The 17,623-nt window shown below is 41.7% G+C and overlaps 1 protein-coding gene across 2 annotated transcripts in view; it reads left to right on the top strand.

The window, feature by feature from the left end:
* The first annotated feature begins 5,804 nt into the window (after positions 1–5,804).
* NRG3 (neuregulin 3) overlaps positions 5,805–17,623 on the top strand; it is a 1,270,498-nt gene continuing 1,258,679 nt past the window's right edge. Inside the window, exon 1 of one of the 2 annotated variants that reach the window (XM_073685971.1) lies at positions 5,805–7,409. In XM_073685971.1, the coding sequence (XP_073542072.1) occupies positions 6,698–7,409 (712 nt within the window). In that variant the 5' untranslated portion in view covers positions 5,805–6,697. The remainder of the gene's footprint in view (positions 7,410–17,623) is intronic. The other variant, XM_073685970.1, reaches the window with a different exon arrangement.

The following is a 17,623-nucleotide window of genomic DNA, read 5'->3' as shown; positions in this document are numbered from 1 at the left end:
AACAGCGGAAGAAGCAGTGGTGACACCCGCTGACACTGGTCGTGGACCCTGGGGTTCACCCCACAAAGTCAGGTGCATTGCTGACATGTGCCTGATCATGCTGGTAGTGGTCAGGCTGGTAGTTTTGTCACCCCTGCTGATGCTGGCCTGGCAGTTGGTACAAATGGCCTTTTTGTGGTTATCAGCAGAGTCTTTAAAAAATTCCAGACTCTGGAAGACCTACCGGTTGTACTGGCAACGTCCCTCATGCTGGTGTTACGGGGAACGGTTGCCCACCTTCTGTGTGCAGCCACCACACTGCTTCTTTCTGCCTTTTGGGGTACTCTGCTCCCTCTCCCTGTGTGCTGCTGGCCTCGCTCTGCGTTTCCTCCTGTCACATTGGGTCAGCTACTAGATCATCCACCACCTCCTCCTCTTCCACTTCCGCACCACGGTTCTCCTCCCCACTTTGTGGCAATTGTGTCTCGTCATCGTCCACCTCTTGTGACAAATTGCCAGCGTCGCCTTCCTGTGGCCATGGCTGTTCAAATATTTGGCCATCGCTACATGGGATCTCCTCTTCCACCACTTCAAGCGGAGCAGGCGAGGGGCACAAATAAGGAAATGGACCAGTGAACAGCTCTTCAGAGTGTACAACTGTGGGATCAGTTGCTGTCTGACGACACTCGGCATGGTGGGAGGAAGGAGCATCAGGGTGAGGAGGAGAATTCAGTCGAGACTCACGGCTACTAAGACTTGACCGTGTGGAAGACATACTGGAGGTGGTGGTGCCCAGGTGACTGGAAGTATTATCTGCTATCCAATTAATAACCTGTTCACTCTGATCAGTACGCAATAGTGGTGTTGTTGTGTGCTTCCCTAGTAATTCGGTCAAGAAGTGGGAGCTAGAAGTTGTGGCTGTTGGTTGTGGCACATCTTCACCTTGGCCACAGCCATGTCCTCTGCACGCACCATCACCAGAACGTCCAGTTCCACGTCCCTTGCCACGCGCCTTGAGCATTGTAAATGAAGTAAAATAGCTTACACTCGCACTATCAATGCCAAAAGGGTAATAAAAAGGAGATTATAACCGTGGAAGAGGAAAACCACAGTTCTAGTTCTCTGGCCTACACCAGAATCTTTTAAACAGATATATTTGTGTCTGAACAGTCAGCGAGACGCTCAAACTATTTTTTTTTATGTAAAAAAGGCAAAAAGGTGGATTACACCCAGATTTGAACCGTGGAAGAGGAAAACCACAGTTCTATTTCTCTGGCCTACACCAGAATCTTTTAAACAGATATATTTGTGTCTGAACAGTCAGCGAGACACTCAAACTGTTTTTTTTTATGGAAAAAGGCAAAAAATAATACAGAGATTTGAACCGGGGAACTGCAAAACCACAGTTTTGGTTATCTGGCCAAAACCAGACTCTTTTAAACAGATATATTTGTGTCTGAACACTCACAGACAAACTCAATTTTTTTTTTTTTTTTGGGGGGGGGGGGGGGGGGATACCAAAAGGTTAATAAGTCGGGTACTTGTACAGCTGGACTGAGAAAAAAAAAATAAAATAGCATTTAGATGAAAAAAAAAGGATTTTTCCTGTCCCCTGAGACCTGGGGCTAAGTCTTGCAATTTGAGCAGCAGCAGCAGCACACAGGACTGTAATGCAGTGTTTGTTGGTATAACCACTGCGTCTCCTATACAGCCTGCCTGCCTGATATCTGGGATGGATATTAGTCCTCAGAAGGACTGTTTGTTTGATTTTGCAGGCTTTAGAGACCCTACACTACCTATTTTGCAGTATAAATCTCTCCCTAGCTCAGCAGCACTCTCCCTACACTGTCTGATCCGGAGTGACTGTGTCCAAGACGGTTTTTAATACTCGAGGTGACGCTGTGCGGCCAGCCAATCACTGTAATGCCCACAACCAACATGGCTGCGGCATTACAGTGACTGGCTGGCAATACCTGCATGTTCATTGGCTCTGTAAAGAGCGCCAAACATGCAGGGCGGAGACCCGAGCTCCCACCTGAGTATCCCGAAAATGCTTGGTGCTCGCCGAACATCCCAAGTAGTGAGAAGCTCAGGCTAGTACCGAGCAGTGTCGACCATGCTCGCTCAACACTAGTCCCCACGCATTGGAACTCTACATTGCAGATGTTGGGAAGGATTTGTGAGCAGAAGAGGGCAGTTGATGACTACCAGCATCAACAAGGGTGTCGGTATTCAGTTTAGACACCACACATAAGACCTCAGGAGTGGACATGGATGTCAGACATCTGTACCATCCTCCAAACCTTTGAGCACTGTTCCCATCGATTTGGGCAAGTTTTATGCCCTCTGCAGACCGCCGGGGGGAACCGCCTGAAAAATGCTTGAGTTTCCCATAGACTTATATAGGGCTCGTTGCTCGGGTCGAGCACCCGAGCATTCCAATTTGCTCAACCCGAGCATCGAGCACCCAAGCATTATAGTGCTCGCCCATCACTAGTCAGGTATAATCACACACAGCTCTGCAGTGAGATCAGGAGAGCAGAAAGCGGCCATTACACATCACACTGGTAACTCTACCTTCATGTAAAATAAGCTCTGGAGGCAGTTATCATCCAGGCAATGTCCTCCTCAGAGCCTGGAAGAGGTCATTTATATAAAATGATAAAAGGTGATTTATCCACAACAAGTCATCTGATATGAGGTCGGACTCTTTTCAGCAGTCTATAACCTACATGCCCATATTGATAGTTTACATAGGTCAAATCTGGTGACAGATTCCCTTTAAGTTAATTTTTCTTAATTGTGTCATAGCATTCTTCTCCATTTTTAGCTCCAAATTCATCAAAATGTTTCACGAATGTTTCTTAGATTTCAGCAAACAAATGTTTATTTTTTGTCTTTAACCTTTATTGCGCATTTTTCGAACAAAAAGTTACATGATCCGTTAACATGTTAAACACAACTGAAACGTTTGTGCAAAAAATTTTGAGACTAATTAAAAAGTCTGAAATGAATGTAATGGTGACTCGCCCTCCCTGAGCGGTGGGGTTACTCGGAGCCGGGTCAATGTATGGTGGGCGGTGTGGGATGTCGTTGTGGCCTTGACCCGTTCTGTGACCAGGGCTGTCACATGAAAAATGGGCTTTTTGGATAAGAGGTTGCTCGACTACGCCACCTGTGGTTTCTGGTGAAGGCCTCCAGTGCTGCAGCAGTCCTCTGAAGCTGATGTTCTGGCAGCTTGGTTGGTACTACTCCCCACAGGCGGAGTAGGCCTCAGGGCAGTGTTTAATGAACGGTGTGGAGGTATGGTGGATGCAGTGCCGCGCAGGAATAAACAAGCGGAGGCGGTGAATGAAGTCATCCGGGTCTTTACTCACTTTAGATGCACTTTCAGCCGCAAAGCTTCTCTCTGCTACACACAGAGTACTGCGGCCACCAGGAAGGGGGTTCAGCATTTCCCAGGAAGATCAGGAGCACCTGTCGAGACCCTGCTGGCGTGTTCCTCTTCTTAGTAAGTTCTCCCACTGAGTCTTCTCCTGACTGTGTGTGATATGAGCGTGGTGTAAGGCCGGGACCCACTGGGTAAATGCAGTTTGAGAGATACAGGTGGCGACTCCGCTCCATCCGTATTCCCCTGGGATCCACTAAGCCTCCGGGCATTTCTGACTGAGACGTGAAGTGACAAAGTCAGATATCGGGGGCCCGTTACCCCTTTTGCAGCAGGAATCCCTCTGGCTAGGCCAGAGTGAAGAATACAGGTTGCGACTCCGCTCCGTCCGTATCCCCCTGGGATCCTTTTTCCTGTGGAGCCTATCTCCTCTGCTCCCCCCCAAGGCCTTCTTAGAACAGGACCCTGACCGTGCAGAGACACTTGTTAACTCTGACCCGCTCCTCGTCTCAAGGCCAAAGAGCGAGGACCGCAAATCTTCAGCCAGCTACAGACTCTTGATGGACCCCGACAGAAGACCCACAATCAAAGACCTTGAACTAAAGATGGCCAAATATTATATATGATTCTATAAGTGCTTCCTGTAAGTGTTTCCTCCACCCTCACCCACTACTTGGTTCCCCCTATCTTTGGTTCCCCCCATCTCTTCTATCCTGGACCGGGGCAGCACCCTGGTGCATTTAGGCCCCCTACAGGACAGGAGTGGTATAGTGTTGAGTGTGAAAAGGGGTCCTGAGTGATGCTCCATCCTTACCTGGAAGAGGAGACACCACACCTCTATCTGAGGTGCATTACCCCTGTTGCGACTGAACCCTCAGGGGCGCCACAATGGCAGTGAACATAAAGTTAACAAAACAACAGAGTTAAAAATGAGATGAATAAGAAGTAAACTTCAAAATAGGCGCAATTTCAAAGAAAAATTAGGACACAAAACAAAAAACAGAATTAAGGTTAAGTTCCCATGAAGAGTTTTGGTGAATTTCGAGGCTGCTGAGTAAACGTCTTAAAGTTCCCACAAAGTGGATGGGATTTATGGAAATCTAATGCCCACTGTGCTTTTTTCACTCAGCGTAAAGTGACATGAAGTGCGTGTTTAATATCCACATTATGTCAATTTGTCTTGTGAGTACGCTGAGTTTTATGTGCAGATTTTTCCCATAGACTTGCATTAGAGACAGAAAATCCAGAGGTAAAACACGCATGTTTATTTTTGATGCATTTCCTCTGTGGAAACACACTAAATATGCTTATAATCTGCAAATGACTGTACCAATAACGTTGTTTTTTTTTAAATCAAATACCAGGAAGTATCAAAAACAAAGCAGTTTTATTTAAAACAACACATATCAAGAAGAAACAAAAAACGGCAAAACCAGTAAAAAAAAATGCATGTAAAAAACACACTGAAAAAAACACAATGAAAAAAAACGTAAGTAATCTAATTTGCCTAATAAGTGCAGAAATGCAGCAAAATCTAAAAATCTCACCAAATACTCATTGTGGGAACGTAGCGTAAGGCCACACATCTCACACACATGACATCTCATCCTGACGCTTATAAAGCCACGTTCACACATTCAGTATTTGGTCAGTATTTTACATTAGTATTTGAAAGCCAAAACCAGGAGTGGGTGATAAATACAGAAGTGGTGACTTGTTTGTATTATACTTTTCCTCTGATTGTTCCACTCCTGGTTTTGGCTTACAAATACTAATGTAAAATACAGACCAAATACTTAACGTGTGAACATGGCCTTATACATGAAATAGGCAAATGGGGCCCATTTTTTCAAGAGCGTGTGACACTGAACAAGAAGGCAATAAAATTAAAAATGTATTAAGATGTATTGATGTTTCCACATTAATAATGCAGTAATGGCAGGCAAATGAGGAAACTGACAGTTGCGTATGAGCTGGACTTATACACGTCTTTATCTTTGCAGTTTTTGCATTTGCAAATATTTTCCAATAAAGGAGGCAAATTGTAAAAAGAAGAATATGCATTTCATATCTGCTTCCTTTAGTCCCGTTAGATGGGTCTTATTAAGCGTCTCTGCTGGGCTCCCACTGCTCAGCATTGAAGGGGTTACCCTCCCCCTCCTTCCCTCCTGGCAGAGCTGGCTCTGTGCTGCTTTACCAGCATTCGGATTTTCCCTGTCCTGTAGCTTCAGCTTCTCGGTTTATTAATTAGCATGCTTCATTTTCCCGTCCCATGTCCCGGATAGCCGTAGACATCCTCCTAAACACCCTGCAAGTCTCTTTCTAGCGTTTCTTCTAAGGGTGCAGTCATTTATTATAGCAGTAGATGGTTTTAAAACCTGCTACTAAAAAAAAAATGGTTTTGCCAGACAATTCCTGTGGGATTTTCCTGGATCATTTATTTATCTTGTACGCATTAAGAAACTACCATTAAGCATTAGAGGGAGGTGGCTTCATTTTTTTTTTTTTCCATTTTCGCTTTCCCAAAGCCCAGTCTGCCTTTTGCTGTGCTAGAGGCATATTGAATTGATGCTGAAAATGCCGGAGCTGCTGCTTACTATTCCATGGGGTTGTATTATTCGAAAACACAGCATGAATGGATCTATGACTATATACATATATGCATGCCTACGTACTGTGTTTTAGAGGCTGCATTTTTTTTCCAAGTCTTATTTGGTGCTCTGTTAAATGCTTATGCTGGTGTCTATACTGCTACTGCTGCTGGCTTACAGAGCTCAGACTCTCCTTAGCTCTAGCTGCGGATTGGTCTCTCTCTTAAAGTGCTGGCCAAGGGTTGGTTGCAGGGACTGCTGAATAACAGGTGCATTTTGCTGCTCTGTCGCCTTTGAAAGAAGCAGCCGAGGAACGCTGGTGCATCTGTTCTGTGGATGGAGAGGAACAACGGAGAGGGTAGACAGCTCCCGTGTGCAGGAATGTCGCTAATCGAATAGACAAGGGGTGGACCACACACGGATGCTTGGAAAGAAAAGGAAAAAAAAAGAAGGCTGGTTTATTTCTATGGAAAGCTGGAGGAAAAGAAACGGAAAGTGAAGGGATGCAAGGATGCATATTGTGCTAAGCCTTGGATGGATGGGATTTTTTTAGCTGATTCAGCAGCTCCTTCTGGCATTTTGCTCTCTACAAGAATCGAATGGAGGAATGTTTTCTGTTTATGACCGGTGACATTTGATTGCTAAGAATTCCCACCCCCCCCTTTTTCCTCGTTGGGAGCCGCGCTCATGATCCAGCTTCTTAAGGCTCATGTATTTTGGGGGGTGAAAGGAATATAGGATGAGTGAAGTGGCTGTCTCCACCTCACCACCTGTACGTCCGGCAGCTGCTGAAGAGGCTGCAGGTGGAAACACTACACAAGAAGAGGATGGGGCACCAAACCCTCGGGAGGTGCGGTGTAGTGACTGCATTGTATGGAACAGGCAGCAAACGTGGCTATGTGTAGTGCCTCTCCTAATTGGATTCATTGGCTTGGGTTTGAGTCTGATGCTCCTAAAGTGGATCGTGGTGGGATCTGTAAAGGATTATGTCCCTACTGATTTAATTGATTCGAAGGGTATTGGCCAAGACCCCATTTTCCTTTCAAAACCAAGCTCATTTCCAAAAAGTATGGAGACTACAACTACTACAACCACGACCAGGACTCCGAATCAAATTAGCACCCGTTTAACTACAACTACACGGGCGCCCACTCGCGTCCCAGGAAGCAGAGTACCTATCTGGGTGAACCCTAGAACCACAACAGTGCGCCATGCAGTCGCCCCTCCTACAATTATCTCCACCACTGTCCCCCCTAGCACGACCACTTTTGTTTCACGCCCACTTCCAGGGACCCCAACCTCTCAGCCAATGCCCATATGGCCCACTGCGGAATATTCTACCTCTTCTTACAAAATTTATCTTCATGTTTCCACCCAGTCCTGGACACAGTCTCGGTTTCAGGAGTCTACCACTACCACCACCCCGGAAACTACCACTATGAACAAATATCGTAAGTAGCATATACAAATAAACATTTAAAATCATGTTCAGTGGTCGTCTCATACCGGTTTGAGTGTCGGAAAGGTTCAGTAATATGCAAAAGAGAAAAAAAGAAGAAAAATAAAAAAAAAAATTAATTTCTTAACACCTGCTGTGCCAGAGAGTGAATACCAGTGCTATTTAGGATCCCATTAGCAGCCAATGGGTTAACCTCCCTTCTTTTTGCTACAATGAAATGACTGCACTGTCACTGCAGATATGCTTAGTGTTTTGGTGAAGTTTCAAGATGAAATTACAAGACATTTTGCTATTCAAGTGATGCATGTTCACTCCTGCAGCAATGATAAAAATCCCACCATCTAGGGAGGTGTAAAATCTCTGCAATGAGAAAAAAAACAGAAGTGATCAAATAATACTGATGGGAAAATGAAACGGGCACATGTTATCTTATGCTCACCATAATATAGATAATCCATCTGACCAATTGGATGAGTTATGTCCATAGGGTCCTGCAATAACCAATATTTCCCATAGAATTACATTTTTCCCTGATATTCAGAGCAGATAATATTCTTGTCATGTTATAGCAGCAACATAGGTGTATGAGATGCACAGCAATGGCTATTGACATATGTGGTGGTTCCATCTCTCCATTAATTTGCAGATATTTCTTCGGGTATATATATTTAGTTGTTGTGGCATTTAGCAAACACTGTATCCAAATCTCAGCATTGTATGAGTGGATTATGGCTGTACTTAGAAAATGCTTCGAACCTTTAAGACGAGAACCCTGCAACCTATGAAGGTTATTTGGGACAAGGGCAATGAAGGAAGTCCTGGAGAAGCCCAATAACCTTTCCGAATAAGTCCAAAATACGATTTGTTTCCTGATTGTTATTAGAGGGATTTGAGCAATCCTTGATATGCCTTCTAGATGTTTATGACAGTGAAAGCTATTGAGTATCATTTTAGAAACGCTAATCCCAGCTGTGTCTCTTGGATGATAATCTGTGATTATTTTGCTAGAGGATTCAGTAATAACATTTATTCATTCCAATGCTTTTTTTGTTTATTTTCCTTGATTAAATCCATTTGTTCATAAGCCCCAGGATACATAAACCCATCTGCAGAGAAAATTATACTCAACCGATAGAGAAGAGGAAAATTGGGAAAAGCTGTTGGTAAATCACCCCAGCAAACAAGGCAATAAGTCCACACCACTGGCCAGAAAATGCATTTACTTACAGTCAGCAAGGGCCAAGGGAGGAGGCATGGGGGGGCAGTGCATCCATCGAGATAATCAGCTAATGGCAGATAAACTGCAGTATGTCTCTCCATGTTGGAAGTTAGATCTGACTTCTATTTTGTGACATTGCATGATATAATTTAATCTCACTGGATTCCTTCCCCCAGGATATATTGGGAATGTCAGCATGATACAGGCCATGCTACTGTATATGGGTCACTTTGGTTGTTGCTAATATCTAAGTATCAGTTATTGCAGTGTATTGCAACTTCTCTTCCAGTCTTGGTCTTTGCTAACATTTACTTGGCAGGTAATACACATATTTTCTCTCTTTTTTTTTTTTTCCACCGAAAAAACATAATGCATGATTTTGGGTTAATGAGCCATGCGAAGTGCAGCTGTCGTACTGATTTTTTTTTTCTCTGTACAGCGAGAACAATTAAAGGTGAAATATTTGCACATCCTCCTAAAACCACATATTGGTAATGGTATGGGAGGACCCTGTGCTTGATCTCTACTTCCCCGAATGGCTGCTGTGTAGAGACAAGGCAGAATCCTGATTAATAAATAATTAATGGATAGATGGCTACACCCTCTGTTGTCAGAAAATAAAATGCAAATGGCAGCAGGGAATGACTGCAACAGATTAGTAATCTCATTTTTGCTCTCTGAGCTTTTCAGGAGGCTGCAGAGAGTTGTTAACACAAGATGAATTTTAAGAAGTGCAGAAAAGGGCAGACTTCAGAATGGGCTTGGTGCTCTACTGAACACCCATAAGGTCTCCTGATTCATTTAACCCTTCTCAGAGGAAGCCTTTTCGACACTAGGACACAAGATATGCTATTTTTTTTTTTGTTTTGCCTAATTGTCAAGTTGTAGCCAATGGAAATGTCTATCTTCCAAGAGAACATCTGCATTTATCCTTTGCTCTGGGGATTCTCATTGCATAGGGTGAAAAGCCTATTATTCCATCCAGCGTATCCCATCAAGTTTGCAGCTTTTCTAACTCATTGTTGTAGCTGCTGTTAAAATGATAGTTATCATGGATCTTGCTCTGTCGTGTGCATACAGATAAAAATGACCAGTCTGCCGTCCTTCATGTCAAGATCGTCGATACTCTGGGGTATGAGATAGACAGGCTGTGCCAGTTATTATGTATTTTTTTTAATGTAACTGCAGATCTGAATGTTGGAGACATTTAAACCTACAGATTTGATATTAATTGGGGATTGGGATGAATGGGAATAGATAGAATAACATACAGCTAGGCACTGATGAACCATGTCTGTACAGCGTATGTGTGAGATTACATAAATGAAGCTAATCTGAAATGCAAAACCTAGTTCTAGCAAATTTCTGGAATTATTTCATGTGTTGATGATAATCAATTGCATTACTAGTGGCCTATTTCACCTTTGTCAGTACCTAATATCCAATACCTTATATCAAATCTATTATGCACATTTATGCTTTTGCCATCAATTAATACAATGGCAATAGTGCCTAATCCCAAAATGATGTCTAGTTATGAGATGTGAATTGAGGTATCGTAGTTATGAAAATGAAGCATAAGATGCAATATAAAAATAAGAATATATGCATTGCGCGAACCACCAGGGGTAGTCATCACTCTTTTCAATTGCCATGTTGCCATAATGTTGTGCTGGCTACTGGGCCATGAACTGTATTTAGAGTGAAGTAATACTGCGTCCTTCCTATGTAGTAAGACAGAGGATTAGAACTAGTTGTAATTGCCAATGGATATGAAGGAATATCGCAGTAAAACTAGTAAGGAGCAGCGTCTATAGACAGAGCTGGCTTCTTGCCAAAATGCAAAGTAATGTGAAAAAATGTTATTGGACAAACCACTGGTGTTTCTGTGGATAATCCTGGCGGGTTTAATTTTACAGAATATACCCTACAGTTAATATGATTCTGTGAATATGTGTCTGGAGGTTACTGATGCTGAATGGAGTTAAATGAGATGAACCATATCCCACAATGGTTTGTAGTTTTCTATCGTAGTAAAGGACAGAAGGGAAAATTTTGACTTCAGCTAAGACAGAGACGGTTTATAACATCTGTGGAAAGCAGAAAAAAAAATCTCACCTGCCATGTTTTGTCGAAGGAAGAGAAGTTGAAGACTAAGCCTAAGGGGAAAGAGGAAAACATCATATCTAAAAGACCTTAAGGGACAAGAAAAGTCAAAAAAGTCAGAGGCTGAATCTTGTTTTTAAGTGTTACTAATAGAGTTTCCTGGAGATGATAGGCACATCTGTTATGGAAATGTTATGGCTATATCTTTACTACAATGTACTTTGCGCTATATGTGCACACTAACATTGAAATATGCAAGTTACCATATTAAAGCACCACTCCAGCATTTTTTTATTTTAGCGCTGGAGTGGTGCTACTAATGTAATTTCCCAGACCCTAGTATTATACTTACCAGCCAGTGTCTTCAGCTCTTCCCACTGCCATTCCAGTCCATCCACCATTTTGTGACCAAAACATCTGACAGACTGGTAATTGAGGTAACGGGTACAAGCTCTCAGTGTAAGTCTAGGAGTACCTTGTTCGACCTTGTTCTGGCTCTCATAGACTTACATTGAGTACAGACCTCCGGCTCAGCCAGCAATCACATGGGCAATCCGGCAGGTCACAACCTGCAGAAGACCAACCGGAGCAGCTCCTATAACAGATGAAGATGGCAGCTGGTGAGTATGTTATAAGTGGCGGGGAACTTAGAATACCACTCCAGCAGTATAATAAAAGAAAAATGCAGGAGTGGTGCTTTAACCTAAATGATTAGTTGCGATGCACCTGCATACTGGATTCAATGAGTGTTGTGGAATAAGCATTATACAGTTATCTAGTAATTTAGATTAAAAAAGACACTGGTCCATCTCGTTTAATTTCTCTCGATCAATTCTACATTCTCTATTGCTTGATCACTTATAACCGACAAACCCATTTGTTGTGAGAAAAAGCATCCTGTCCTTTCTTAAATATTGTATCTGCCATTACTACCTCTCATAATCTGACTACTCTAACTGTAGAGATTCCTTTCCTATTTAGACACTGGAATTGTCTTCCTCCACATGTAATTAATACCCATCGGTCTTTTGTATGGTCTTTGGAGGGAATAAGTCATGTTCTTTGCATTGACCACATGTAAATGAGATTTCCTCTGAGACGTCTTTTTTCTAAGCTAAACAAACCCCAACTTTTTCTAGTTGCCGCCTTTGAACCAACTCTTACTTTCAGTATCCTTTTTAAAATGTGGAGCCCAAAACTGGATCCTATATTCTAGATGCGGCCTTACAAATGATTTATAGAGGAAAAATAATACATTAGGATCACATTATTTAATACTTTTTCACACCCTAAAATCTTACTTGCTTTTGCAGCTGCTGCCTGACACTGAGTACTGTTGCTTAGCTTATTTAATTTTTTCAAATCACCAACTTTCCAGCCTACAGAGACACAAATTGCAGTAGTAGTCAGAGTAATAGCAGTTATACAAATATACTTTCATTGCTAAAACATGGTAACAGAGTTTTTATTAGTAGTAGTGTTAATGCTAGTTAAAACATTAAGATTCTTTTCCTGACTAGTTGATTTTGACACTTTCATGATTTATTAATATTCATTTGCAGGCAACTGTCTACCTCTCCCTGATATTTCTGTAGTGGGACACCTCTCAACATAAATATATTGCAAGCTAAGCCTTTATCTTTTACAGAAAGCTTTTCTACCCACATATTGGCATTTGTGAAATTTAATGACAGTTTATAATTGTTCTGCTTTCTCTTTGTCTTTGGTGGAGCCATAAAAAGTGAGCTTTATAAAAAGTTATGTAAGCTTCCACTTATTCAGTGTGATGATACCCTATTACCTTCAAAATGTTACTGACAAAACAATGAATGTTGCAAAGTACTAACAGCCATACATCAAGTCTTTACTTCTGCTGGATTGTCCGTTTTTGGCTACAGATTGAATGGCTACACACAGATTTTGGACTCGCTCAGTTGCCCGATAGACATATCTTTGGGCTAATGCGCGAAGAGTCTGCGTGTGTACCTTATATAGATCACTCGACTTCCCCAATACAAATGCAGAGCTGGCTCAACCGAGCAATGATGTGACATTACTTAGTAGAGCACAGTACGGTCACTGCCAGATACTTCTGGTGCCATCACAGAAACAGAGGGCTCAGCCGTTGAAAATCCAACATGACCGATCCAAGAAGCGGAACCTTAGTGACTGAAATTATGTATGTATAAAGAGAAATATCCGGCAAAGAGAATCCCCAAGTTACTTCCCCAGTATCAGTTGTCTCCGAGTGGACATTTGTGAGCGTGATACTGGAAATAGCGGAAGAAAACTCTTATAAAACTAAGGCCGGGGCTGAACGAGTACTTGAAATACAGGGTGATAGGCATGGCTCAAGACAATTTGTGATCAAATGGCGTAGTCAGGAATAAGAGGGAAGTTAACAAACACGTTCACAGATTCACAGGTACCTTGTTGTTCCGGCAGGAATGTGATGTCAGCAGCAGGTTTAATTAATCAGAGATGGTGAGCTATAGGAGAGGAGAATGGTGGGAGTAGAGGGGGATAATAGATGGAGTGGCCAGTTAAGCAGCTGGCATGCTGTTAAAACTGAAGATCACAGTGGAAAACAGAAATAATATGCAATGTCAAATATTGGTGCCCAGCGAATAGGTGCCTAATCCATATTACAACAATAGAGGTAAAATGTTTGAAAAAATAAAAATGTGCCATGCAGTTCTAGGCTTAATGTCTGTATATGAAGCTGGCCACATAGTCTGTGCCATCCAGCTTGTGACTTGTCATGATTTAGTAGCGTGTTCATTTTACGACGGGGATCCGCAGAAGATACAATTATCTGATGTACACGATACACAACACACGCCCGGGATGTGAATGGCATCCAGCACATGCAGATTGGAAGCGCTGAAGAAATGTATCTGCAGAGCTTTGTATTTTAATCAGGAGAGTTAAATAAAGTCAGATCATTCTAGCAATATGGAAATGTGATCAAACTGCAGATAGTGATGATTATACGTAGAGCACTGAGCAGAAATGTCTTGTAGGCTGAATATTTTCTGGATAGGTGTAATGTGAAATGTGAGATGAATGAGAAGCGTTATCTCTCCGGCTCCTGCTTTGCCGAGTACAGATCTCTGCGTATCTCTGAAGGACACGCCTCGAGTGCGGTGCAGACTGGGAACGCTGCGTGAATAAATAGGACAGAAATCTAGATATGTTGTATGCAGATAAGACCTTATCTACACATCCGGGGACAAGGAGAAGAGTCTTGATGAAATCTGGAGGATGATTTATGGAAGATTTTGTCACTGGTTATGATCATCTTGTCCGTACGTTTTACAAGCAGGCCTAGTATACTTGTACACATGGTGAATATCCCGATGATTACAAGTAAAAATCACAATAGTCACTGGTGCAAGTAATGACTTTTAGAGGGGAGGCAGTGACTAAAGGGGGCATTGATCAGTCCTGACTTTTCTTTCATTACCATTATTCAAATGTAACAATTCTTCCTAGAAAGCAACGTCCTCACAACAAAGTATCTCTGTGTAAATATGGAGCCAAGGCTATTGTATAAAGAAGAAGTCCCAGTAGCATTTTTTTTCCTAAATCTTTCTAATTTTTATAAGATGTAATGCAAATGTATTAAGATACTTGCTGATCGCCATATTCCCCAGCTTGCAGAGCCGCTCCAGTCCTCTTCTGGGTCAAGAGAGCTTCTCTTCTCTGCTGACTCACACGGGGATCATTGTGGGGGGACGACAAGCTACTTCCTTCAATGTAAATCTTAAAGGGGTTTTCCCATGAACAGAAGTTAATTTTAATCAATAGATCTTGGAACAATAATAAGCTCCACAATTGGATGTATTTAAATAAAATGTTCCTGTGCTGAGATAATCTTATAACGTGCCCCTGCTGTGTACTGTGTAATGGCTGTGTCTCACCATGCAGGAACATGGTCTGATCATACCACAGCTCGTTGTTCATAAGAAAACCTTTTAAGAGTCACACAATGAAGTTCTATAGATTTGCATTGTCAAAGCAACTTCTGGTCCACACATAAACCCATGTATGGTTCAGATTGTCTGATTTAAAGTGACGTAAAATTACCCTACCAACAATAGAAACAAGTGAAGACACCAATCGGTAAGCAAATTAATACATTTACATTACATTTCATACATGATTAGAAAGATTTAGGGAAAAAAATACTGGGACTTATTTAATTAATATGTTATGAAGCTGTTGTTCTGTTGAGTGAAAATTAGCTTTTCATAGTACTGATCTAATTTTTTATTTTCTTATATAAAATTCAAAGGGGTGAATGGCATTAAAAAAAATAAAAGAATCACCATTTAACTGATAGTCCATTGTGGGTTTGCTGTACTGCAGCAGTTATGTCCCTGACTAGCCAAGTGACTGCTGCATTTAATCACTGGCTTTAGAGGTGCAGCTAAGAGGGAATTCAAAAGGAAGAATAAAGTAAGGACTACTTTTTCACTTATGGCTTTGCCTCAAAAAGCTCTATCCAAAACTACATATGCAGTTCCAGCCCAAATAAGTTTTCTAGGACATTACATCATAAGGGTAAGCAACCCCTGATTAATTCATAAGGGGTACTGTGAATCAGAATGAAGGAACAAATTAATCTAATGGCTGCCCTTAACTCCTTCACGACATATGACGTATATTTTCGTCATATGTCGTGTCTCTGACTTGGATACGGGCTCCGGCGCTGAGCCTGCATATTTCCCCGCACATGACAGCTGATATAATCAGATGGCATGTGCCATTAACAGCCACGGGTGCCGCGGGTGGATCAGAGCTCCACCTGCGGCTATTAACCAGTTAAATCCCGCTGTCAATCTCCTGCCCGAAGCGCGTCAAAAATTCCGTCCATTGGCATCCCTGTCACGTGATTGGGGGGCTCCGATGGGTTGTCATAACAGCCAAGGATCTGCTAAAGACCCCTGTGCCTGTCATTAGGATACTACTGTGAACACCAGCTCGTGGCCGGCATTCATAGGAGGTTGTCATTTCTGCTATACTTAGCAGTTTTTTAGCACATGAAAAAAAAATCACCCCTGTTTTGCTCCATTAAAAATAAAACAATAAAAAACCACATATTTCAGCTTTCAGAAATGTCTGATCTATCAAAATATTAAGTAAATTAGTTAGATCTGTAAAATGTATAAAAGAAAAAAATGAAACATCAGAATCACATTTTTTTGGCAATAAAATGCAATAAAAGGTGATCAAAACATCGTAGCTACCCCAAAATGGTATCAATTGCTAGCTTAGGGCACAAAAATAAACCATCACCCAGCCCCAGATCCAGGTTTTGGAAAACAATGACAAACGCAAAAACTTTTTTTCGTACAAATTTCGGAATATTTTTTCACTACTTAAATAAAAAAATGCACTATACATGTTTGGTATCTGCGTGCTCATACTGACCTGGGAAATAATATTGCTAGGTCAGCTTAACCATATAGTGAACATGATGAATAAAAACAAACAAAGAACAATTGTGGAATTGCACTTTTTTTTGCAATTTCACCGCACTTGAAAATTTTTTCTCATTCTCCATTACACTATATGGTGAAGTTAATGGTGCCATTCAAAAGTACAACTCGTGCTGCAAAAAACAAGCCTCCATACGGCTATATTGATGGAAAAATAAAATAAGGTATGGATTTTGGATAAAGGAGAGGAAAAAGCGAAAACGAAAAATAGAGTTAAGGGGTTAAAGGGAATCTGTCAGTAGGATAAACCCTCCTAAACCGTCTATATAGGCATGCAGGTCATAGGAAGACGAATAAAGAAATACATGTTTTTCTTATATGTAAATGAGCTGTTCAGGGCTTTAGGCTGTACATTGATCTGCATGAGAATCTGCCTCCAGAGGTTATCATAAATAACAGGGGGAGTTACTAGTGTGAGACATGTAATGACTGACTGCCTGCTTTCACTCATAGCTGTGTGTGGCTATAACTGACACATGCAGGTTCCTCTCAGCTTCAACTTCCATCTCACAGGAAGCCAGTGGTACAATATTGTTACAATACAGCAGAGCTCAGACAGCTGCAGAAAATGTGTTTGCTATGAGACAACAGAGATTGTTACTTCTGTTCTGTGTTAGTTTTACATGTCTCACACTTGTCACTCTCCCTTTCATTTACAATAATCTCTGTAGTCAGATCATCATGCAGATCAGTGTCCTGCCCATAGCATAAAAGAGCTCATTTACAAGAAAAATGTGGATTTCTCTGGAATATGACATCGGATCCATATATCAAGATATCATTTTATTCAGCTTCCTATGACCTACATGCCCCTATAGATGGCTTAGGAGGGTGGATCCTAGTGATAGATTCCCTTTAACTAGAGAACTCAATATGGCATCGTTCAGGTATCTTGGCGCAGCAACTTCAATGAGGACATATTATGTGAAATTCTACTAACACGGTTACTGCAGATTGAATCTAGTTTACTTGATCATCCATTGATGACCTATCCAAAGTGAAGCCCATTATTGCGATGCGACTTTTAAATGTAGTGCAGGTGAAACACGTCCATATCTGTAACAATCATTGTGTAGACGACTGCTGGAGATAACTTGTGGTGGTTTTGGAATCAGATGTGGAATACTAGTGATTTAGAGGTTCTAAAAAAAAATAACGGAGACAAAAATAATAAACCAGTTCCTATCCTTGGAATTTACCAGGATTTACCATGCATTGTACCTGTTTGATTTGCACCCCATCTCTGTTTACAGACCTGAACAAAGAGAAATACAACATGGCGAGATGGTCCGACAACCACACTATCACCCCTGTGTGAACATGTACCATATTATCAAGGCTCTGTCATCTATAGATGCTAAATTACCAGCTACCGAA

The sequence above is a fragment of the Phyllobates terribilis genome, unplaced genomic scaffold (assembly GCF_046119375.1).
Source record: "Phyllobates terribilis strain yellow unplaced genomic scaffold, ASM4611937v1 Scaffold_5__5_contigs__length_657084704, whole genome shotgun sequence".
NCBI classification, from domain to species: Eukaryota; Metazoa; Chordata; class Amphibia; order Anura; family Dendrobatidae; genus Phyllobates; species Phyllobates terribilis.
The sequence above is the reverse complement of the archived record's forward strand: the minus strand, read 5'-3'. Positions and strand labels throughout refer to the sequence as shown.